Below are 26,727 nucleotides of genomic sequence, written 5' to 3' on the forward strand. Positions count from 1 at the left end.
CCCAACCCTCTTGATAACTTAATAATTCAACAAACTCTTTAAGTGACAAAATCAAGTTAAATGGTTTTTTGATGTTTTAAATTCACCTTTGCCAGGGACTAAATTGCCTCATTATTGCTCATGGCAATATGACATTGCCCATAAATCATGCACACAATCACAGATTATTATGCATCAAAGCACCACAAACAGACTGCACAATGATTTTATTTGAAAAGTGGCAGCAGTATTTATAAAGAGTCCAGGGGGAGTCTAAAGGAAAGATTAAAGAGTAGTAAAATCATCAGTCTTTCCATAGAAACCACCTAAAAGCTATTATTACCCATTAAATGACACATTTACTATAGGAAAAACCAAATTCTCTACTTAATTTCCCAACAATTAATACTATGTTTATCTTCTGAAGCAAAGTGGTCTGTTAAGGGATCCACAAAAACCTCAACAGCTGCCTGGTTTCTTGCTTTCTGTTTTAAAACATCCTCCAGATATTCATTAGTCTCTGCACTGTTTATGGCTCTGAGTGAGCTGATAAAATCAGTACTTTGCAGAAGGTTGTAAATAACCTCTAACTTCTTGGTATATTGTTTCAAAACTTTTTGAGCCATTTGTAAAGTGATCTCGATCAATAGTTTTCCAGACTTCTTGAAGGTCTAACTGAGGTTCTCTATTTTGAACTTTTCACTCAATGCCAGCTCAGCTTCCCACCAATAAAAGCATTTGGTGCAGCGTCTACATCAGAAAAGTAGACCTATGTAGGACAAAAGTATTATTCTTGCAAAAAAACGTGTCTGAAAGTCATGTTTAAGAAATGATACATCTTAGCAACACATCATGGACTATTTTATATTTGGCATTATTTGTATACACCACTAAAGAAATTTAACTAATGAGGTTGATGTGACCAAACTGCCTAAATATCTAATTTATGTTTTGTTTACCAGAAGAATAGATCAGCAGTGGTCATGAATTGGCTGGGGGGGAATGGTTAGCTAAGGTACTTCCTCTGGCCTAGTCACTACTAATTGGTCTTTACCAACTGTCCAACCCTCTTTTGGTTGCTCACCAAGCATTCTTTGATAAGCAGCAGGGTGAAGTAAAAAGGAAAAATATTCTCATTTCAAGTTTAAAGCAAACATAAAAGCAGATAAAACAAAAACATGCAAAAATCACACAGCTTCAGACTGAAATATTTTTCATAAAGTAACACGCTTTATGTCATCAGTATTACATGCTCAGCTGTTTTGTCTGAATGCTGCAGTATTTCTCATATTTTTTGCTAAAAATACTGAATATTTGATCCCAAAAATACTTCTGCAGGTTATTTTTCAATAAATCAATTCATCATTTGATAAATCAAAGACTGATTATACAAATGGTTACAAAAGAAACTTTTGAAGAGATTAAAGGTGAACGTCAAGCTCATGGAGCATTAGTATCAGATTGTTGTTTGAGCCAAAGTGGACTTAATGAGAGACGACAAAGGAGGAATTCAATTGTTAAAAATCAATAACTAAAAAGCCAGCTTTGAATCTGCCAAACTACATTTTGATAAGCCACAAAGCTTGTGTGAGAATGTCCTATAGAGAGATGAGACAAAAATCTAACTTTTTGCCAAGACACATCAGCTCTATGTTCACAGATTGGAAAATTAAGAATGTTGAGAAAAGAACAATGTCTCTACTGTAAAACATGGAGAAATCTCTGTTGCCCTGTTATGTTCTGGCACATCTGGCACAGGGTGTCTTGAATCTCTGCAGAGTACAATGAAATCTTAAGGCCATCAAGGGATTTTAGAGAGAAATTTACTGTCCATTGTCAGAAAGCTTGGTCTTCGTCATTGGTACTGCAACAGCATAATGACCAGTGGTGGTTGAAGTACTTAACAGTAGTACTTGAATGAAAGTATTGATACTCATAGTCAAATCTTGCCTATGACTTGGGGTGGGGGAACATGTCTCCTGCACTTTTTCAAACATTGTTTTCGGTCCCCTGCACGTATTACTGTTCAAAAACAATGTTATGCTTCAGTACACAGACCTTCGTCAAGCACATTGGCCATGCAGAAAACCGCAGGTCAAACTGAAGCTCGCTTCCCTGAGTTTAGAGCGCCCACAAGCTCCTGAATGGCGGACTGTCATTTCTTGTGTGATTGGCTGTCACCGCTGTCACTCCTGAGAAGCTCACTTTACAAACATCTGAAGAGCTCAGTGGCTCATCAGTTCTGTGACTGGACGGTCAAACAACCTGAAGTTAGTTATATTAAAAATACTTTTGTATCCCTCACTTCTGAAACCCAAATTTAATCAATGTAGTGGATTAGAATGAACAATATTAGACTGAAATATAGTGGAGTGAAAGTTATAAGTACCCCCATAAAAAAAAGGACTCAAGTAAAATAAAATAGTCAAAAAAAATGTACTTAAGTACACTAATCAATTCAGTTTCAGTTTATTTATATAGCGACGATTCACAGCACATGTCATCAATCAAGTAAATGTACTTTGCTACATTCCACCACTAATGACCCAAAACACACATCTGAAAGCAGCCAGGAATGGTTAAGAGGAAACCATTGGACTATTCTGAAATGTCCTTCTATGAGCCTTGACCTAAATCCTATTGAGCATCTTTGAAGGGGCTGAAACATGCTGTCTGGAAAAGGCATCTTTCAAACCTGAGACAACTGGAGACATTTGCTCATGAGGGGTGGGCCAAAACACCTGCTGAGAAACAGAAGTCTCACTGACAGTTAGAGGAATCGTTCGATTGCAGTGATTGACTGAAAATGTTGTGTAGCAAAATCTTTAGGGTAGCGTTGTTTTTGTCCAGCCCTGATATATATTGTTTTATTGTTCTCTTAAAACATAGTTGAAAGTAATGCCTTTACTTTCATTTGTTCATTTTCATACAATTTATTTTTCCATAATATATTTTTATCACTACTTTTGTCAGATTCAAGTTACCTCTGTGGGTTTTTCTTTCATCAAATGAGAGGTACCAACACTTTAGATTTAGGAAAAAGGGTTCTGAGACATACTTAATATCATAAGCGTTCGGATGGGATTTTAGCAAAGGATTTTTATCAAAAGCATAATGTGGAAAAAAAATGAATAGTTTTATTAACTATACATGTAAACAGATTTTTATGGGGCCCCCAGGAATTGGGGCCAGAGGCAACTGCCAAGTATTGCCTAATGGTAAATCTGCCTCTGTCTCTATCAGAACATATCTAAGGGAATTACAGTGCTGTGGGCAAATCACATTCCACCTTTTCCTGAAATAATTTCCTCATTTGCATATTTAATATCAATACTTTTTGTAATGAAAACACATTAATCTGCCTGCTAAAGATTTAGCTTATAGATTAATGAATCATCCCAGTCTAGCCCCCATCATTATCAGAACCACCTCCTGTAACAATTGCTCCGTTAAAGCTTCTCTTCTGTTGATGTGGCTCTTCTTTGGTTCTTACGCTCCATTTACTCTTCTGCATGCCACCTTTGATGTTTTACTTCCATCAAGTTACCAAGCCGCCTTTGCCTTTAGGTCTCCATATCACAGCCAGACAGATATTAATCTTGTAAATGGAGACTGAGGCGCAGACTGTCCAGCTGATAAAGTAATGCCATAGGAGTTCTTCATTACAAAACATGTAAACACTGTTTGTGAGTCTCCTGCTGAGTTGGATGCAGTCCTCTGATCTTTTTCCATGCTATCTACCAATGGACTATGCAAATTACTCTTCTTTTCTTGCTGTTTTCACTGTGACCCTCAGAGAGTAAAGAGCAAACCAGTTGGACTGACCATGGGTGATCTCTGACATTGAAAGTGGGGACTTTTTATTGCTTTCTTTTTGGCACTCTTTCTTAACAGCCATATTGAAGGATTGCTTGACTAATATGTTTCTTTTATCAGGTTTTTAAATCTGTGCGGCTCCTTTTGTCTCACTGAGGACCCTTTCTCTGCTTTTCTGATAAATTATTTCCTTGTAAATAGTACAGATAGACTCAAACTCATTTAGTTAAAAAAAAAGCTTTCTGTTGAAGATTTGAAAGCATCAACTGAGGGAGCTGGTCTTATGTCCAGAAGCAGCTTGTTCTCGAAGTTCACTGATCTCTTAATGTCGTCTGTGATTTAGGTCAGCTGTCCTGAGGGAATGCAATGGGCATTAGAGGTGCAACAAATATGCTGTCATAAGGCAAATAAGAAGCTTATAATATGATAAAAGAACTCAGATTGATCCTGACATAAATGGTCAGGTGCATCACAAGTTGTGAGCTGTTTCCTTTTTAAACAGAGCTTAACATCATGCTCAAAGCTTAGTTTATAACTTTATCCCTGACCCCTCTGCTGCATTGCTTTGTCTACATGATGCTGCCTGTTCTCCAATGAAGTCTGTAACCCAGAGGTTAACAGAGCTACCAGTGTTAATAAAAACAGCAATAAATACTTAAAATAAAAAATTTAATTAGTTCATATGGTAAAATATATCTAAAACATCTAAAATGTTTTATTATTTCAGTTTAAAAACATACAAAACAGGTGAAATTAAATCACACATACCTCAGGGCACCTCAGGGCCACCGTAGATAGCTCTCAATTTAAAATGCCACCCTCCAGTAAGGTTTCTTATCTTCTATGGTTGCTTGATGATTTGCTGTTTTTCTGATCTTTGTGACATTTTCACAGCCCTGCTGATCTACTGGGTGCTGGCTTTTATCATGAAGACCATCAAGTTTGCAAAATACACCGAGCACGGCATCAGCCCCAGGCAGCTTCGCTACTGCATCACTGGACTGCTGGTGCTGCTCTATGGACTTCTACTGGCTGTGGAGATCAACGTCATCATGGGCAGGGTGAGAGTTGGTGTGTGTTTGTGTCTTCTTTCTGGTAAAGAAAATGTTTGGTTTGTGATGCAGTGTGCAGTGACTTGGAATAATTAAAATGCAGGACTGCTGATGGAGATTATATTAAATAAAACTTGATACAAGTGGGAAATGTGACTGTGGTAAGAGTACACAGATATGTGTTGCTGCTCTGAAAATAGAGAATTTCTGGTTGGCGGCAAACATACAACAATAATGGCCCTCGCAGACTATATTTCTTTTAGGCTTAAGGTCAACATGCCCATAATGGTGATCCTAACATATGTATGGATGGATAAAGGATGGATAAGTTCCATCAGTCTGCAGCACCATCTGTTGTTGGCTGCTGTTCTTAATTTGGTAAGGTTTAGTCTGCCTTTGGCTTTATAATTCCCATGTGTGCTCATTACATTGCAGCAAGAGTAAGGCAAAGTCCAACTTTTAGAATTAACCATTTATTGGCTTTTCAATTGAAAATAAAAATCAGCACATATACAGCCTTACACATATTACACTTTTTTAAAGATGGTTTAGATCCTTCATTTTATTTCTGTTGCTTCACTTTTTTTATTATTACTTTTTATTTTATAATATGCCCTATTAAATATTTCAAACACACATAATAATTTTAAAGGCTTACATTAGCAAATATAGTATATATATATATATATATATATATATATATATATATATATATATGATGCCGATTTAGAGAGTGGGCCTTTGTGCTGGGTGCAAATCTTTCTGACATTCTGGTTTCAGCTCAGTGCCACATTTTGACTGATGGCTGATGGTGAGCCATTCTTTTTTAAATCTTGCTAGGAATTTGCATCTTTTTCATGGTTTCTGTTATTGATTTTTGTCAGATCTGATGGCCGATTCTGTATGGGTTCAAGTTTTGGGCTGCTTATTGCTCATGCATTCTGAATTACTTCAATCTTTGAATGCTTTCATCATTTTTTTCCTTTGTGACAATGTCTCATCAGGCTGCACAGATCATCACAAATTGCATCTTGACTGTTGGATGAAATCGCCCTTGGAGGATGTTTTTTTTTTTATTTCTTCTTATTCAGGCTCACACAGGTTTTATTAGGATGCTGCAGGACAGACTTATGGTTGTATTCACCTTCTCTCCAAACAGGCTTTTTCTGATGCTTAACAAATATCTAAAGGAGGGAGTTATGAAGACAGTTTTCCTCTACGTCCTTATACTTCCTGTAAAATCTATTTTTTTGTGTTGCTTTGTGTTGTTCTTTGCTGTATGAAAGCTGGAGACTTTTTGCTGATTTTATTTTCTTACAAATATAATATCCAAAACTTCTTTGTGTCAATGCATCCAAATGTTGAGCAATATTTATGCTGGATGCAGCAGGACTCTGTAGGAAATCCATCTATGTTACATGGTCAGCTTGAACCAGTCTAGAGTAGCACTGTCCTGAAGATCAATGAATAAGACTCTGTCGTTTTGCTATAATTAGAAATGGTTTTAAAGATATTATTAAATAAAAGAATAAAACTATTGTCTCTGAAAAAGAAGCTTCCCTGAGATAATAATAGCACCACGAACCCAGCAAAAACAAATCTATCTGTAGATTGGAAATTTACACATGAGAATTCGGCCTTTTAGGTTCTTGAAATAAAGCTAATAAAATAAAGTTAATTAAAAGTACAATATTTGCTCATCATTTCTGTTTTGGACAAAGATACTTCCTACATGTTATTTATGTGATATTTTAAGGAATCGTGTTTGGTTTATCATTTTAGTTGGATGTTTTTATCATTTATCTTTTTTTGTACTTTAAAATGTTTAAAATGATTTTGTCGTAGTTTTTATTTCTCCTACCTTTACTTCTCTTCTGTTTTGCCTCAGTTTGAGACATTTTCCACTCAGTTGTCACACACTGTAGCTTTGACAGCTCTTCAACTTGTAATCAATTAACATTTCTTTCCTTTTTTTTTTTTTTTTTTCACATTCAGTAGTGACAGTCCCCACCAAAAAACAATTATGCTTCTGGTCTCATTAGTGATTGTATGTGTGCTCTCTGTACTGCTGCTTTGCTTTTTGGTTTGCCTTTTGTTTTTCTCTATGGTTGGTTTCTACTCTTTAAGTTTCTGAACTTTGTATTTTCTAAAATAACACTGTTTAGTCACCTTAAGGCGTGCCTATCCCTGGAAAAAAAAGATATTCAATCAATTCATACAGTTTAATTGCCTGTCAGACCTTTGAAACTAAAATTCTTTCAAATGGTGTCCTAATTGAGTCTTTTGTCTGTATTTTATGGATTGCAGAAGTCATGCACTCATTTCAACATTAGTCATTTTGTGACATTTACAGCCACCTGCCTTACCTTTTCTGAGTATCACAATGAAAATGCCAGAACAATGTACATTTGTCTGCCATTTTCCTCTGGACACTTTAGAGTGTTTATCTGTGTTAACCCCAGCTGTGAGCACACAGCTGTTTGTGAGCGGAGCTCCCTGGGGTAAACCTCCATCGCGCTGTTCACTCAGCCTCGCAGAGCTCTATTTGTTATCTACTCTCTCATAAGGATTAAAGTGTTTTGGCCCTGATATGACCTGTGATTGTTACGTTGTTATCCAAATCAAATATCACTCAAATGATTCAATCACTGATTGATTTGTTGTTTTATTGCTCATGATTTTTATGCTTAAGGTTTTGAGTGCAGCCCTGAGTTATTTTAAAATAAAATTATTAATTGGGTAAATCTGACTTTATTTGTGTGGATGCAGGTTCATATAAATACTATATTATCTCATCCTTACACAGTCAGGGTGAGAGTCTTATTATGTTGAATCTATTAATTATTCCCCTCTGCATGCTTTCATTTCATTTAAAGGTCTCAGCTAAGTTAATATTAAGAGTCCAGCTCTTCCAAGTTGTCATGGGATTATAAGACAACTTGTTATTTAAATACAATGAAAGCAAATTATCTTCCAGCAGTAGTAATTAAGCCTTCCTTTTACACTGTATTTATTAAGGACTTATTTTATGTTTCAGCTCTCTAAAAAAAAGGGGCTGGAGGATTTTTTATCTACCTAATTTTTCTACAAGTATTTTTTTGTTCTTCCTTTGTTTCTATGTCTTCTGTCTGAATAGAGCAATAGTGGAACCTCTCTTTTCTCTTGCAGCGCTACATGTGTTTCGCCAATCCAAGAGAAGTGAAGCCCCCCGAAGACCTCCAGGACCTTGGGGTTCGTTTCTTGCAGCCCTTCGTCAACTTGCTGTCTAAAGCTACCTACTGGTGGATGAACACGTTCATCACCTCTGCCCACAAGCGGCCCATCGACCTGAAGGTCATTGGCAAACTCCCCATTGCTATGCGGGCACTCACCAACTACATAAAGCTCCGCCAGGAATTTGAAGAGCAGAAGGTGAGCGCTTGTTGTTGAGTTTTAAATGTATTTCTTTAGTTTAGCACATAAAGATGAAGATATGGTGTTACTATTATTGTTATACTGGCATTTGAACATTAGTCAAAGAGATAATTCATCTATTTGGTTTAGGTGTGTTAAATCAAAGCACATATGTAATATGCAGGGCGGCAGGACCCTGAAGTATTGAAATGCACACCTCTGATTAAGGTCAAAGGAGGAAATATAAGCTTAGAAAAACCTTGATTTTCTTTTTCGGATTTAAAGAAATAATTTTAATGTTAGTTAAAAGGAATTCACATTCCTTGAACCTTTGAGATGAAACAGTTTTGTATATCAAGACACAAAAAGTTTTTTTTTTTTTTTTTTTTTGCAAAATAACTCATCATTCCAATGGTTTTTTGTTAGATTTTCTCAACAAATTTAGTTTTTAACACCCCAGATGATTATGTTTAATGCAGTTTGTCTGTGGTGTGCATGAGGTGACTTCTGAACCTTGCAGTCCTACTCTATTCAGCCCTTCTCATATGAAAGCAGGTCGTGATTCAGCCCAGTCTGCTGTGGGATTATTAAACTTTATTTGGACATGCAGTAAGCTTTCCAACAGTGTAAACAGGAAAATGCAATCAGGCACGTCCTGTATCTGTGTTTCCACAATGTTTCTTTTCGTTGCCGTCTGTTTATCTTAGATTATATTTCAATTTCAAAAGCTGTAGCTACATGTTGGAAAGCACTTGTCTCTTGGCACCATTTGAGGTGTTACAGGAATTTATTATTATTATTGAATTTATGTTGTTATTTTCCATTTGGTTTTGGCAGTATTTTACTCCTCCATGTTGTTGGCATATACGTAAGATGATAAAAATTAAATAAGAAAGGAGTTAGGGAGGTCTGCTCTAGCTTAGAGTCACATTTTTAATAGTGGCTGATATTTTTTTATTTTATTTTTTGCAGCTAAAATTAAAAGAAATAATAAATAACCTGAGTAAGTTTAATTCATGGCTTTGCAGCTGCATTTAGTTTCCTTTTAAAGTTATTTTGATTTATGTAGATCTTTGCTGCTTTTCCTAAAAAACAAAAATTTAACAAAAAAGTACATTTCTATCTACTGAAATGTATTGGTAATGCTGACAGACACAATTACCAGACCAATATATTGTATGAAAGCATTATATAGTAAAAAAAGAACAAATTTGGTTGTAAATTTGAGCCGTTTCTTTCTCTCTGAAATAATTGATTTCACTTTCAGCCATTGCTGTTCTACATAGAACTCAATCTTCACAGGTTTTTAAAACCAGTACCAATACAGATTATTTTGATAACAGTCTAACCAAACCCTGTTCCTGAATTTTTGGGTCGATTCTAGAGGTTGATATTGCTTTTTCTTTATTTACATTATGAAAATGACACAATAATAATAAATGTCACATAAGTCTCAATCTAAACGAAAAAAATAATGGTATTAACTTGTCATATGCAAAACTTTAAGAGTGGATAGCAGATAGAGGGAGCAGCAGAGTGAGCCTTGTGTGATCTCAAAGCATGGCTTCTAAATACACTAATGAATTGGTGAATGCATGATCGTTTTGGTCGATACTAATTCAAGAAAATAAACTGTTATCTGGCTTAGGTACTGTATTAGCTCGCCGATATATCGGTCTATCGCTAGTCCTAGATTTTAATATTGCTTGCCTTATGCTTTTCTTCTTTTACTAATCTCTGGGGGTTCCCTGCATCTTTAGAGCGTGTATCACGGGTCAGACATAAAGGGCCTCCTCTACAGGGTCGTTGTTTTCCAGTGTTTGTAAGTTCATACGACAGTCGTCACTGCTGTGTGTGCGTCCGGTGTGACCGCTACTCCGTTTCCTTCCGGCAGGAGTGAGTGATGAGAGAAAGAGACTGAGAGATCCCAGTGGAGTGGCGGGGAAGGGCGGCGGCGGCAGTTTCAGTTAGAGGAGGTCTTAAGACGCTGGGTCATTCCCACTCATCTGTGAACGAGGTGACATCTCGACCCCTGAGGGGCTTGGAGCTGGGAAGCTAGTTTCCCTTAGAGAGTGGGAGAAGGGAACAGAACCCATCCTAGCTGTTTGAACCTGGGATAGAAGCACAAGATGTGTCTCTTTGTGCGTAGCTGTGATGCGCTCTGTGACATGTGTTACGTACGCAAACTGACTCTTTGTAGGAGATGAATGGAAAAATGGAGACCCAGGGTAGCAGTCACGTCTGTTCTCACAGATACGAGCATGACTCACTCATCTTAACACACACACACACACACTAGTACAAGTCAGAAGTTGGGTTTATGAAATGTTCAGTTTCAAATGATACATACAGGGTCAAATCTTTACATGTATCTGGATTACAAGAAAATACAAATTTTTTTTTTTGGTAATGATCAGAAAGCTTGGGGCTGATTTCTGGCTGAGCGTCCATTCAGGCATAAATTAAATTCTGCTTTTAAGTATTGCCCAAATATTTTCTAGGTGGCTGAGGTTGGTGAAATGCTATTAGCTTAATAGTGTCCTTCTTAATCCATTCCAAAGTTTTTTGTGTGGTTGGGGTTAATATGCTGTTGGAACAACAATAAATGCGTGCAACTTTTAACCATCTGGAAAAACTGTTTAGATGAAAGGAAATGTGTTAGAATGATTAGGAACGAGGAACTATTAAGAGTTGAGGCTAATATGAATAAAGACAGCTGAGATACCAGGGTCAGTGTCTACAGTGGAACTAGCCTAACCCTGACCAAGAATAAAGCTTCTTATTAAGGCTTGACTGAAATCTGCTATTGCCAACATGGATGATATCATCTTTAGACAATTCATAGTTGAATTTGTTACACTTACATGAATACTGCTTCGAGGTTCTGTGAGAGGTTTTCAGTTCGATGCATTTTTTTCCCAATGTTCCTGCACAGATATTAATGTTTATTTACTCACTCTTATATTTTTCTTATTTAATCATGCTTATATTCTCCTTTTTTTAATCTCATGGTTAACCAGCTATTTATCTTATACCATTTTCTTATACAATTTAATCAATAACCACAGTTTAGTTCTGATATTTGCCTTCTTCTTTAGCTGGAGAGTTTAACTTATAAAATTTCCTTTTTCATATTAATTAGTCTTGTGTGTACTTGTAATCATTTGCTGTGTCTACGTGTTGCATGTTTCTTTTGCAGTTATTTTCTATTTCATTAATTAGGACTTTATTGTCTTTGCTGAGAACCTACATCAACACACTGCATAAATAGATTAAAATGAAGCTGGACTGGCCAATAAGCCCTGACTTCAATCCTAAAAATAACTGTTAACTATCCTGAATTTTGGTTCCAGGGTCAAAAACAACCTGATCTAAATTAACTTAAAATAATTTAAAAGGATACAGAATCTTGATGGTGGCAACAGATGTGGTTTTGTTGCAACTTGCTAAAAGACTTTTTAGTGAAATGACAGTGAAGAAGTACATTGTTAAAACTTTCATGTATAATTTTGACCCCATGGATTTGAGAAAAAGCACAAGAAATGTAAACTATTGCACCAATATAGTGTTTTCAAAAATAATGATTCTGTTGTATTAACAACAAGCTTTAGAATAGTCCAAGCAAACTATTAAAGAAAAACTGATACAAAGTTTTGCAGAGATGAGTGTGAATGTCTGATCTGAGTTGTGTCTTGATTAAAATTTCTCAATAGTTTCATTTAGCATGCCAATACCTTTGATTTTAGATCATTTCAAGAATTTTGCGTGTTATTTCTCTTCTTTAGAAGCCTCAGGGTATTGCTCCCCAAGGTCCAAAGTGGATCTGGCTGGCTTTGAGGAAAGCCTTTGGCAGGCCTCTCATCCTCAGCATCACCTTCCGCTTCATGGCAGACCTGCTTGGCTTTGCCGGGCCGCTTTGTATCTCTGGCATCGTTCACCACATCAGCAAAGACAATCGTACCATCCAGCAACCGGTAAGGGTTCTACCAAATTATTATCAGGGACCAGAGCAACAGAACTGACAGAAATAAATAGAAACATTTTAAATAACTGATAAACAAAATAGATTTTACAGATTTGGTAAATTTTTAATCGCAAGAACACAAAAGGCTGAGACTTTCTGCAGCAGTCCCATTTTGGTGAGCCACCAAAGATGTCCTCTTTATTCCTCTATGTTCTGATGTGCACTAACGCAACCCCTTTCAAATATTTATGAGACTCATCGCTGCTGGAGCTCTAATAGCTTTTTAGATTCCTTGAGCTGCAGGCTAAGACATTTTTCTGGACCAAAGAAGCATTGCGTATGTGTCCAAAGAAAGCAGATGTGAGCTGCAATATAAAAATTCAATTATAGAACCATAAAAGAGCTCTTAACTCAATCAAAGTACTTTGTCAGTGTAGCACCTCAGTTTAGAAGAGGAGCTGAAAAGTAGATCTGCTGCAGATTATGAGAGTTTATCTCTTAGAAAAAAAGAAAATATGGGATATTGTTGACTTGTGGGATATGTTAACCAGTCATCAATAATAGAGTATTGAGAATTACCTCTACCTAAGGCAGGTTTGATTAAACATTAAGCGATATAGCCTGTCAATCTTCTTAATGAACTGTTTGCATTTGTGTGTAAAACTCATATAAGAAGCAATGTTGTTGAAACTGCCTTTGAGCTTGCAGATTCACTAACAATGAGGAATTCATCCATTTTATATCTCCCTCCTGTGATTCCAGACGAAGCTCCTCGGCATTTATTTCATTTCGTCCAAAGAATTCCTGGAGAATGCATACGTGTTGGCAGTGCTGCTCTTCATCGCCCTTCTCCTCCAGAGGACCTTCCTCCAGGTCTCCTACTATGTGGCCATTGAAACTGGAATCAACTTGCGGGGAGCCATACAGGTGAGATTTCTGGGAGATCAGCTGATCCTGAGCCCAAATTTTACCTTGATATACCTTCGAAATCTGAGGGTTTCTCAAACACTAAACACCCAAAATGAGCCACTAAGAGTTTTCATTCTCAGCCTTTCTCATTTAGAAAACATCCTCTAAGTCATTTAGTCGTATTATGATGTCCTTTGAAAATCATCACTAATAGTAACAGTTAAATTTTGAGTGTAATCTAGTTCATCTGGAAATGGGATTAAAAACTCGATATAATTTATTCTCCTTTGTATCTATCTTTTTCTTGATGCATCATGGCTCCTTGAATAACTTTGTATTGATTGTTAAAGTAAAATTTTTTTTATTTCTCTCTGGTTTTGGACATTCACACTGCTGGGTTTATGAAATATTCAAAATCCCACTTTAAAATAATGCTTTATTTTGGCTTTTAATGGGACTTTATGGAAGTCTTGTCACATCTTGGATAGTTGGTTGTTTGTAGTACTTTTACTTAACTTTATTGCGATACTTTGTTTTTATATTTTTATTTTATTTAGGCTGATCCTTTTATTGATTTATACTCTTTCCTGTTGTAGTTTATTGCTTTCTAAGGCTGTAAAACTGAAGTTTTTCACAATATCTGACAGGCTCCACAATAAGTTGCCTTTGTCACTGTTTCTGTGTGATATCTGACAGCGATTCACACCTGAGTTTGGTTTCATATGACCAGTTGACCTTCTTCCACATATTTCTGTGTTTGCAGCTTATGAAAAGCTATGAACTGGACCTCCTCTCTTTTAGAAATAGTTTTTTTCTTAAAAAAGAATTACAAAGCACAGAGTTCTGGAGGGAAGAACTGACCCCTGTCCTCTCAAAAAATTCCCCCACCTGTAGCCGGCCATGTCTTTGGTTTGCAGCTGTGATGTTTTTGATAATGAACCCTGCTTTAACCTTATTCTGTTCTCTAAAAAATGAACTCTCTTAGGCCTTCAAAGAGCAGCTGAATTTATTCTCAGATTAAACTGCCAATAGTTGGACTCTAGGTGACTTTTGAAGACAATTTCCTCACTGGGTTTCTTTAAAGCTTGAAGAGGCTGAATATAAATGCAATTTTCTTTCATCCTTCTGTTTTCCTTGCATCATCTTGCAGCTTTCTGCCGCTCTGTGTTACTCTGTTAAGATAAAAAAATCTAAGCTAAATTATTCATATTTTTTTAATTTAATATGATGTAAATTGTTAATTTAGGGGTTAGAAATACCTCAAGGAACCTGAAGTACGTTATTTGATGAAATTATCATTTGGGTTAACATGACATATCATTTTGTTAAACATCTTTATTTTTCTTCCAGACAAAAATCTACAATAAAATCATGCGCCTGTGCACGTCCAACATGTCCATGGGAGAGCTAACTGTCGCTCAGATCTGTAATCTGGTTGCCATAGATACCAACCAGCTCATGTGGTTCTTCTTCCTCCTTCCTAACCTATGGGCCATGCCAGTACAGGTAGGAAACATGGTTTCCTTTTGTGTGCGTGTTGTATGCATTTGCAGTGCATTTTCCTTTGGCTCTGTCCAGCACAGCAGCAGTAGGCAGCCTCTGTTATTAGCACAACATTTGTGGTTATATTGCTGTAAATATAGCTTGTGATTTTTTTGTGTGGCATTTTACATCATCTGTCCCTTTTGGTCTTTTCTAAGCTTTGCTATAACAGTACTATATTTTGCAAAGGATTCTGTTGTTACACCAAATGTTGTTATTGCAAGTTTTATCTATTTTCCAAATCTTCATGTGTCGATTTATTTGATCTTATAGGATTCACTTAGCAAGTCTTTTAATAACGAGGTAGAAGAAGCATTGTATGCTTAGAGGTGTGAGGATGAGAAAACTAAACCTGATTGTTGAGTCCTATGGTCGCAGCTGGAGTTATACTAATTTACCTCATCTGTGTGCGGTCCATTAGAAAGCTTTTACTTCCTCTTTGAAAGGTTTTTCACTGTAAGGGTTGTGAGATTAATGATTGCCTTAATTAGTTATTATCTATATTTCTCTCATAGGTGTAGAAAAAAAAATTGTGTTGTAAATACCTGCTGAGTCTTTTCCTTCCCACATCAAATGAAAATGTTTTATTACATACAATTATTGCACATTAGTATATCTGCTAATATTCTAACGCCTGACAAGTGTTCATGGTGTTTAATATATGAATCCATTAGTTTTTAATATTTCATTTTTATGGAAGCTGATTTTGTCTTACAAGCATTATTTGTTAAACTTTATGCTGTTTATTAATGTACTATGGTTAAAAAAATAAATTATTCTTGTAAAATTATGCTTTCAGTAAATTCAGATAGTTACAGAAAAGCTTTTTTATTTTTATTTGATTTGGTGAAGCATATTATTTAGAGTAATTCCACACAATCTGATATTTTCAAGCCTTTTTTCTGTCAGTGATGAGTTTCTTTCTCCTCACTAGTCAGATCAAATATGCTAAACTTATAACATGTTTTTTCTTCAATTGCTACAACCCTTAGCAAATATCCTGGAATCCCAACTTTTGGAAGATGTTCTTTACTAAAGCAGAAAAAAAAATATTCACATACAGGATACAAAACCAGGGTAATTCTAAGCAGCAACAAACACTAAAATAAATCAAGAAGAACCATCGTGGTGGTCAGTAACAATCACTTTCAGTAACAGTCACTTTTTGGCTCAAGAGGAGGGAAAAAATATGGAATCACTCAATCAAATGTGAAATCATTAAAAAAACAAACAAGTGAAAGAAGACTTTGTCACAGCACTTGTACTTAGAACCGCTTCTGGCTTTTATAACAGTAAATCATGGACTCAATGAGTGGCAGACTGATGTTTTGATCAATCTTGCTCTAACTTTCACTAGTCGCCTTTTTCAGATCAGCTTAGGAGGATTGAACCTTGTCACGGACCATTTTCTTTAAATTCCACCACAGATTTTCAATTAAATTGGGTTCTGGACCATTTGCAGGCCATGACATTTACCTTACAGAATGTGTCATTCTTCGAGGAAGGTTTTTACGGTATGGCAAGATATGCTACCATGATGAAAAAATATTTCATCACCCCCAAACATCCTTTCGGTTGATGGGATAGGAAATGTGTCAAAAAACGTTCATGTAAACTCAGGCATTTATTAAAGATGTAATGAAATCCATCTCCCCAGTTCCTTTCTCTGACATGCAGCCCCATATCATCAATGAATGTGGAAATTAGTCTGTTTTCTTCAGGCAGTCTTATCTATCTCATTGGAACTGCATCAATTGCTTTTCCTTACCCGACAGTAAAGTTATTTTCCTTCTGTGTAGGTGTTACTGATGGCTTACATTTAGAGTAAGTCCTATTTCCTTTAGGTGTTTTCTAACAGTTTCGGCATAAACTTTGTTTCCAGTTTCTTACCATTCGTTCCTCATTTTTGTTGTGGATTTTCTGTTTTCAAGACAAAGCTTTAAGTGTTTTGATGTCTTCCTTAATTTACCAATATCTCTGTCTTTATTAACCTCCCATTTTGTTTGTTCTTGGATGAAATAGTTTGGACACAGCAAACGGTTAACAACCAACAACTTTTGCAACATTATGTTATGATTTACCTTCTTTGAGAAATGTGATAATCCTCTCTTTTGTTCAATTGCCATCCCTTGTGTTAATGCCATGATTCATGTCAGTCTTCGTGTTGCAAATGCTCTCCAAGCCGTAATCACACTTTTCTAACTGCAGACTAATGAGCAGGCCTAATATGATGAAGGTGCTAGTTTTTGGAATGGAAATTTGATTAATGATTTCATACTGTTTTTCCATATGATTACGTGATTCCATATTTTTCCCCAAAGCTTGATCAAAAAAAAAGAAAAAAAGACTTTCACTGATAACCACAATATCTTGTTTTCTTTTAGTGTTTCTTAAAGCCACGACTCTGAATAAACATCCTCCCAGACTGCTAGATCTATAATTTTTTGTCAGGGGAAATACAATATTATAGGTTGAGAATATTACATCAGACCAGTGAAAGATATTTCTTGATAAAGAAACGTAATCATAATGAAAAGTTTTGTTTAAAACACATTCAAAGGTTATTTTTAAAAAGTACTTTCATACAGCAGAGAGATAGATAGACATGGACCTTTAACTTATAAAGATTATATTATTCTGAAGGGATGTTTAGTTCAAAGTTTTTTCGGTCATTTAGGATTATTTAGGAAAAGTAATTTAAGGATTACGAGAAATGAACTTAAAATATGCATGCAGCCATGAAAATGATTAGAACATCAGAATTCATTGATGTGGTTTTGTGACCAATTGTTTTGGCAATGTAATTTAATACAATACTTCTCAGTAATACATAGTTTGTTCCACTATGTTTATTCACCAATGATATTCAAATATCTCAATATCTGTTAAACAAATAACTCCACATCTCATAAATATAGATCTGACTTACTATTATTTAGAAATAGACAATGCATAAGCAAAATCATGTTTTAGGCCAATATTAGAGTTTTTTCTTTTTATATGGGTATCAGCTGAGACATGCATTCATTGGCCGATTCATTGGTGCATTCAGCAGCCATGCCTTAAGATCACATAAAGGACATGCATTGCTCCTTGTTCTGTTGGCTCCCCTTTGTTAATTTTTGTGTAGTTTGTTATTAAATGTTTTTTATTTAACATTTTCTATAACTGAGTAATTATTATCATGTAAAGATGGAGAAAAAGCAGTATAAGGTCTAACACTCATCCCAAAAAATTGGCACCAACTATCAAGGATTGATCAGGCTGATGTGAATATAATCGGGATCTATACCAGCCCTAAAAAACCCCCCCCAAAAATAGGTCAATCTTTTCTACTGTTGCATTAGTATTCAGATAGTGTCCAAATTCAGAATCTAAACAAAAAATTTCAGGAAAATGCAGGATGCATCTTTCCTTACAGAGTAGGGCTGAAACATTTGATCTGATTAATCGTGATTAATCCAGGATTAAAATAATTTTTAACAAATGTATTAATTTATTTAACAGTAACTGGAGTATAGAGACTCTAAAACATTCCTTTGGCTGACAGAGCAATCCAAAAAGAACGAATAATTAAACCGAAATTGTAAAAAAAAAAACTAAAAAAAACCCAATAATAATTGGTTTTAACATTGATAACCCCCCTCAAAATAATAGACAGATTAATCGATTAGCAAAAAAATTGTTAGTTGCAGCCCTGAATAGGAGCTTCTATCTGCTGGCCTTCGCATGCTTCTCTGACATAGAGGTTAGCTCTGTAGAGAGAGCTGCTGTAATGTTTCTAATATGTTCCTAATATACTTTACACATTGTTTCAAAATGAGACATTGATGGTTTAATAAAACTGCAATTTATTATTCTCAAAGGGAAACTAAGTGTGATTGTATAGGGATTCCTTCAATGAGTTGTTGCAGATGGTGATGCCTATAGGCTGGATGGATCTCCCTATGCAGCCTGTTTAACAGTGAACCTGGAAAAATCAGCCAAACAGCCAGACAGACAGGTAGAAAAAATTAAAAGACATTATATATAAAATATATAAATATTTTAAAGTAAAATGTTAATTGGTTCATGAAAGTTTAGTTGAATTTCTTTAAAGTTTAATTCTAAGTTAGAGTTTAGTCAGAGTTTAACATTTAAAACTTCTTTAAAATATTAAGGGTTTTTCACTGCTCTTGTTAAAAAGAACAAGTATACTGAACACTCATTTACAAACAATTAATTTTCATCATCTATCAAGCCATACTTTAAATGGTACAGCAACAGTAATAAACAGCTTTTCAAAGACATCTTTTCTGAGCAAAAACATTTCTAATGTCTCTTCATCACCACCATTTGGGTTTTGATCTCAAAAATCCCCTTTTAAAAATGATGATTCAAAGTCCTTTTATTATTTGTTTTGAGTTGTTATTATTTATAACCAAAAATAACTTTGCTAGAACATATTTATTTTCCAAATCAAAAGAATTCAAGACAACATAGTATGTTCAAAGGCAAAAAAATAATAATCTTTATTATTTTTGTTAGCAAATATGCAGAAGATTATTAGGCCCATGGATGTTTGGCATTGATGCTGCTGCTTTGTTTCTGCATGAAGTTGTTTAAAAACCACAGCCAGCCATGAAACTACATTTAAAATTTCTCTGTTGAGAAAATCTGCTGGAAACAACAATTTTCACCAAACAGCAGCTAAGCTGGCATTAAGTGTAATTAGAAAGAACTCAGCAAATGAAAGAACACATGAATCAACCAGCACTTCAAGAAACATCTGCGTCACATCTGTCAAAGGCACTTAGCCTGAGAGTATTGAATATGTTACAGCAACATAAGTGTTTATCCTCTGTGTTCCCCTGTCTGCTCAAACTTTAAATGAATCCAAATTGAACTTTTCTAACTTCTGCTGGGAAGACAGTTGAATTTAATCAGAGATCTTTGATGAGTTAGGAATTTACTCCCACTTTTCATCACAGCCAACTTGAAGTGCAAAAGCATTATGGTTGGTATCCCATCATCCTTGGCGTTGTTAAAATTGAACTACAGAATTGCTGCCCCATGAAATGGCCACTCAGGAAACCTATTAAAGGCCAAATGGTCCAAATCTTAGTGAAGGGGATAAGTTTTTAATCTGTTGTTGCTTCAAGTCAAAACTTGTTTCAGAGTTTTAATAAAGTCACCATTGGTGACTATCTTTTGCACAGGTTGCACAGGTTGACGTCATCCAATATCAATGTGTGCATTTCCCATAAGTTTAGCTATGTCTCCAAAAGCATGGATAACATTAAAGGAGATAGAAAGTATATCTATGAGAGTTCAACAAAGCTGTAGAAAACTCATCAGCTGGACAAGTATGTGCTCCTTTCAACAAGAAGCCACAGTATGAGAAGTGTAGGAGTCAAACAAGATGGCTCCTAGCAGTTCTGGGTCAAGAATCTATCTGACTAAACAATCAGAAGTATACGTAATGATGGTGTCCTCAAAGCCTGACCTCTGCTGGGCCCTGAGCTCACTGCTTGTCTGCTTGAAGCCTGACTATCAGTTTATTTGAAATACTTTGATCTAAAGCCCGTCTCTATGGGTTATACTGTATAGCCTATACAAAACATGTTTATTACCAGTCTATTACATTTCTTGATAATGAAATTATTATCATTACATGACAATAAAATTTCACCTGCTACGTTTTGCCTATTTTAGTCACCTCTCAGAATAAACTGTTTTAGAGCTCTGTCACTTTTATGCATATAAGCTGTAGCTGACTAAACGCCCTGACTTAATGTCTACACTCTCACTTTATACACATAAGAATGGCTGCAAACAGATGCACAACCATACAATTAAATCCCTGAGTCAGACCCAGTAGAAGAGGTGGAGCCTCCTGCACAAACAGCAAGGATGCAGCAATGTAGTGTATTATTGGCATTATATTGGGCCAAATGATAAATGATGTTCTTGCCAAACAGAAATACAAGACAATCAAGACAAACCATTGTGTACTTATATCTCTGTCATCTGCAGTATGCAGTAGGAAAAAAGATTCCTTTCAGTCAAAAAGCACAGAAGAACAATCTGTAAAGATGACCCCAAAAAAGAAAAAAAGCTGAAAGCTTATATGCCCAACTCTAAATTTACAGGTTTTAACTAATTACCTTTAATAAAGAAAATACATTGGAATTTTTCTAGAAGTAGTAGGGACACATATGGAAGTAAAAAGAAGCATGCAATAAGTGAGTTTAGGACATAATATCAGTGAGATAAAGTGAAGTAAATAAAACAGAAGTTTTTCATGATGGAAGGTCAAAATCTATTTGAGGATGGAGGGTTGTATTCATGAGTGGAAGCAGAACCCACTGGTACTTCTGCTACATGACACCAACCAGAATCATGTGGCAAGATTATGCAGGAGGATGAATTAGCTGATACCAATCACTGATCCCCTTGCTTGCGTAACTATTTGAATCCCCAGATCTGTTGGGATATTATGTGTCGGTATATCTGATGCCTGCAGGTCTCATCTAAGCCATCTCTAGCTCAGCAACTTGTCCAGTTCAGCCAGCATTTTTAAAAAGTGGCTTCATATTTTCAGGCATGCTTTTCAGACATCTGTAAACCAGAGTACACAACATTTTTCTTGTCTTTGGTTAGCTTTCAGTAAAATTATGTTTTGCATTGATCAGTTTGTCATTCCTTTGAGCAGTGTGCATTATAAGAAGCTCAGATAAAATGTTTGACATTCAGGTTTGACAGTAAATTTCTGACAATATCTTTCCAAATAGACCATGACCGTTAACCCAAACCAACAAGGACCTTATTTGAAATCCATCATTTCTAATATCATAAGATTCTCATTGATTTCTTTCCTTGCTATGAAAAGCTTTGATATTTGCAGTAAGGATGAAGAGTACACAACATCCTCACGTTTTTGACCTAAACTGAAATGCAAGGACCGTCGTCTCACATCCCCTTCCGCTCCCTTCCTGGAGCATTTTAGCAATGGAGACATTTGTCTTGATATTTGCCAAGATCAATATCTGTGTTGCTGAGGGGAAAATATTATAAATTGAATAAAAGGGTAGGATTTGGAAAAATGACTCTTGAAGATGGAACTTCCTGCTAATTAGATTGCAAACTACGGTAAACAAAATAAAATGCTGTCTTGTCTACTGTATGATTTCAATTTTTCTTATATTTAAACATAACAAAAGTACGATAGATAAGAAAATTTGTCTGTTTGTATTGGATCTGCCTTTACATGTACATGGGTCTAAAATAGGAACAATGTAAGGCCCACTACCTCAATTGTCAAGAGGTTTAGATTTAGATTTGTTCCCCTTAAAATAATCTTAAAAATCTCTAGGGAGAGCTCCTTGCTTTTATCTTGCTCATTGGGGACCCTGGTAGCATGAAGCTCTCTGGTCTGAAAGCATTCTTGCCTTTTGAAAAGCTGCTCTCGGTCCTGAGTGTGCTGTGTAGTGTGAACCTTTTTAAATCAGGTTTCTATAATGTGAGAAGCTGACAGACAGTGAGTGGGGGTTGGTGGTCGACATGACTGTCTCAGCCGAGACGAAAAGAATATCAGCTACCTTGACCCTAGTAGTACGCATTATGTTGTCAGCGATGACAGGAGGGGGTGAGGCATCGCATTTATCTCCATCTGGTTTTATTTCCTTTTTCTGAAGTCAAAATGCAATAAAAATAGACTTAGACAACTTTTATTGTCATGGTCACAAAATGAAATTTTGTTTTCTACAGCTTTCAGACAATAAATGAGCAGCAGCTTAGCAATGAAAATAGTTTGATTAGTCTGTGATTATTGTAATTAGAGTCATGCCTCCCTTTGCATGTTTGTTCCAATGTAAAAAGCTATGCTAATTTAATGTTGCTTCCTGGGATCCGTTAAGTGGTTGCAGCTCTTTTCAATACATGCAGACATGAATTAAAGAGCACGTTCAATCAGATTGTACAGAACAGGATATAATAAACACTATCTGCTGTTTATTACTGATGTTAACATTTATTAAATCTTTGCTCCAGTGGAAAAAATAAATAAACAATTGATTTCAGAAGATAAAGGATGATTGAAGTTGAGGGTAAAATGGAATCTATCCTTCATTGCTGTAGAGGAATTTAAATCCTTTCTTCTTTCCTCATTATGTCCGTGACCCAAATCCTGCCAAGCTTTAATTGTAATAATAATAATAATGAATTTTATTTATAACGCACTTTACATTTGACATCAAATCTCAAAGTGCTACAAAGTGCTACATTTAAAAAACAGAAAATTAAAACAAGTTTAAAAGACCATAACATTAAAAACAGTGTAAAAAGACAATCATTAAAATCAATACATTAAAAGGCATACGTAGCCTATTAAAAAAAATTAAAATCAACAATTGTAGGTATTTCTAAAAAGGAAAGTTTTCAATCCTTTCTTAAAACAATCCACCGTCTGTGGGGCCCTAAGGTAGTCTGGGAGGGCATTCCACAGACGGGGAGCTGCGGCTTCGAAGGCCCTGTCGCCCATAGTTTTAGGCCGTGTCCTAGGTGGGGCCAGACGGTGCTGTTGGCCTGACCGGGTCAACAGCACCGTCTGACTGATGGGCTCACATATTTATTAGCACATATCTGTACCTACCATTTTAAAATGGTAGGTACAGATGAGTCTATCCAATCTCTGAAAAGCACCAGGTCCTGTGTGCAAAATAAGCCTCTAGTGGTGCCGGAACTCAGTGAGAATTTATATTTGACATCTCTGTCATTATTGGTGTTCTGTTCCCCTGGCATTGAGGAAACGAGCACCTCAATCATTTTATCATAATAGCCACAGATGATAACTGGTTAAAGGTATTGTGATTTTTTTTTAAAAGACCGCCTTTTCACTTAAAAAAAAAAATGCACATGTACAACCCTGTACCTGCTACCAAGAGGGATTGCTGCACGCTCTGTTTAAAGTTGCTTTTCTCATAGCTCATACAAGCTTGCTGTGTCCAAACGTCTGCCCTAAACCCCCCTAACCCCTAAACCCCTCAATCACTATATAGAGGGATTTGGACTCTAGTGGACTCTATAGCAAACTCAGTTAACTGACTGTTCAGACAGATGATCACTACTTTGGCTCCCTTGTTGGTCACGTAACTTCTCCTCCACCGCGCGGCACCGGCGCCATCTTTGTTATTAGTCGACGCTGTCTGGTAGCGACAACCTATGGTGACAGCGGGCTGCTGTGACAGCAAATCCCATGATGCTTTGCAAGGAGAGCTCTCCACGTAAAGTATTCCGGGATATATCTGCCTCTTCTAAGGCATTTCTTTACTTCTCATACACTTTGTAGACACCTGTTCTTTTACGACTCTCTGAAAATTTTCAAAGAACCGCAGTGAGAAAGGTGAGCTTCAATGACTGTCTGAAACCATAGCACACCGTAGTCACCACAGATATAGCTACACTTGAAAGTAAGCATGCGCAGAAAAACAGAGCTACCTGGGGACGAGCACATAGGATGACCTTAAACAGAACCAGAATGATTGACAATTAGGAGGATCACCTATTTTGATGATCCATCCAGAAAAATCCTCCACTATATCGTTAATTTGACAAGTAGCATCTGGCCACCTTTTAAAAATCCAGTTCATTTCATAAATAATGGCAGTACAAAATATAGTGTGTTTTTTTTTTCATTTCAAATCATTTTACCGCCACTGGCAGACTAGCTCATTTGATATTTCCCCGGGCTGTTTTTCTGTCCTATTTTTAAAGCCTGAGCAGCATTGTATTACCTGTACAATGCTGCATTTGTTATGTGGTAGGTTCCAAACATCTATAGGCACTGTGCATTAATATGGTTGCTATAGGGCATTGACAAAGAAACTTCACTGAAAAAGTATGCTTCCTTCTCCTTCCTATTAATATTTTATATGTGTGTGTGTTTACCTGTCAGATAATCCTGGGGGTGATCCTTCTCTACTACCTCTTGGGAATCAGTGCCTTGATCGGAGCCACCGTCATCGCAGTATTAGCTCCTGTTCAATACTTTGTGGCCACAAAGCTGTCACAAACACAAAAGAATACCCTGGTGAGTAATTTTGTTGGGAGTGCTATCTCCTGCTGTGCTTTGTTTTGGTCTATACAACAGCCAGAAATGACCTATTCTTCCCTCTAGATTGGTGTGTTTTCAATTTTACTAATAAATGTATTTTCACCTCTTGTTGTGCTTTTTAGTTTTCCTCCCTTTGGGTTATTGGTGGTGTTAGATTGTTTTATTTTAGCATTCAAAAACATTTGGAGTTGACTGAAATATTTTATTTTAAACTTTAAAAAAGCATTAAATATAAAGAAAAAATAGTTTCACACAGGAAAATATGTTACTTGATGTCAGGATTTTGATTTGATTGATTAGGTCAAAGAAATTTTACCTTTAAGAAAATTGTAAAGACAATCTTCAAAGGAATATAAAAAATAGACACCAGATAGGGTGATAATTGCTCAGCTTTTTAGGGAAAATCTTCTGCATTCGCAGACATTTTTAAACAAATATAATCATATCTGACTTACAAAAAAAAATAAAAAATATTTGCAGCTAAAGCCAGGTGTTTGCATAAACTGACATTAAAAGACATATTAATGAGTGGTTCTCATTTAGCAGCATTAAATGAGACCAAATGTTTGTTTTACGATTGGCAAAATTATTCTTAATTGATGAGCCGAAAAATATAAATATAACCCATGTTTACAAGTAGCTGTAAACATGGTTTATCTATGTGGAAAACCCAGTTGGTTCCAAGCTTTAACTACCTGCCTGATGTCCTCAGATGCTGCCATCTATTTGGTGAAGTGCACTCAACCGTCTTTCAGACAAACTGCCCCCATTGTTTAGCACAGCCACCCTGTACATCACAGCTGGGATGCTGTTTTCAGGCTTGCCAGCATCCCTCTTTTTCCTACAAAAGAAAAGGAAAAAAAAGGGTCAGTAATCCATTTTAGTTTCATTGGATCACTGGACATCTATTATGTTGAAAATGACGGTGTTTGTCCAAGAGTACACTTTGAAACCGTAATCTGGGTTTGTTCTCTTACTTCTGGAGTAATGGCTTCGTTCTTTCAGCCAATGATTGTTGAGACCTTTTTTCACTTCCTTACTCTCTTCATGACTGGACATATCCAAGTTATTACATTAGCTTATATTGGATTTAATATTTTAAGAATGAATATAGCCCCTTCAGCCTTCATAAAAAAGTTTCACTCAAGGATAAACTGGACTTTTGAAGGTCAGCGGTTCTTTTGCTAATATCTTGGCTGGTTGCTTTTGATTTTTTGCACTGAAGGAATCAATAAGTTTAAGGTGTTGCTTATAAAAGACATCTGCATGTGCATCTCCATCAGAGGTTATAGAGCCTGAAGATCATCGTCTGGGGTTTTTGAAATTATTTTAAAGGAATAGCAATCTTAATGTTTATAAACATCTGACATTTTAAAGTGAATAAGAAAAATTTTAAAACTTACATCACAGCTTTGATTATTAAAAATCAGAAATACATTTGGCATCAAGCCATTTTCCGTGCAAAAATGAAGTTTAGTTGTAGGTTTACAAAACAAAGAAAAGTTGTACCGTACATAAAAAAATCAATCTTACTTCAATTATTCCCACTGTTTGAGTTCCCCTGTTGTTGCTCTTACCCTCATCAGGGCTGTGTATCCTTGACGCATCACTTAATTTCAACTTCCCACTTTCAGGAATACTCCAGCGAGCGCCTGAAAAAGACAAATGAGCTGTTGCGTGGCATCAAGCTGCTGAAGCTGTACGCCTGGGAGCACATCTTCCGAGACAGCGTGGAGGAGACGAGGGGCAAGGAGCTCAACAGCCTTCAGGCCTTCGCCCTGTACACATCAATATCCAGTACGATTTCAGAAACCATTACTGTTTTTAAAACAAAATGTGCAGATTCAAATCAATCATATCTGAACAATTGCAAAAAACTTAGACTCTTTTTTTTTATTTGTACATTATTTAATTTCCCATTCATCAGTTACATAAAATAAGAACTGCTCTTAATTGGTTATTAATTTCCCCTTCTTTTG

At 36.0% G+C, this 26,727-nt stretch overlaps 1 protein-coding gene across 3 annotated transcripts in view; it reads left to right on the top strand.

Annotated features, from left to right (window-relative positions):
* Positions 1 to 26,727, top strand: part of abcc8 (ATP binding cassette subfamily C member 8) — a 95,174-nt gene that overhangs the window by 13,539 nt on the left and 54,908 nt on the right. For all 3 annotated transcript variants that reach the window (XM_015382313.1, XM_015382314.1, XM_015382315.1), the window contains 7 exons: positions 4,690 to 4,856; positions 8,016 to 8,258; positions 12,026 to 12,214; positions 12,967 to 13,131; positions 14,464 to 14,619; positions 24,590 to 24,724; positions 26,383 to 26,545. In XM_015382313.1, the coding sequence (XP_015237799.1) occupies positions 4,690 to 4,856; positions 8,016 to 8,258; positions 12,026 to 12,214; positions 12,967 to 13,131; positions 14,464 to 14,619; positions 24,590 to 24,724; positions 26,383 to 26,545 (1,218 nt within the window). The remainder of the gene's footprint in view (positions 1 to 4,689; positions 4,857 to 8,015; positions 8,259 to 12,025; positions 12,215 to 12,966; positions 13,132 to 14,463; positions 14,620 to 24,589; positions 24,725 to 26,382; positions 26,546 to 26,727) is intronic.

This window comes from Cyprinodon variegatus, unplaced genomic scaffold (assembly GCF_000732505.1).
Source record: "Cyprinodon variegatus isolate N-32 unplaced genomic scaffold, C_variegatus-1.0 Scaffold254, whole genome shotgun sequence".
NCBI lineage: Eukaryota > Metazoa > Chordata > Actinopteri > Cyprinodontiformes > Cyprinodontidae > Cyprinodon > Cyprinodon variegatus.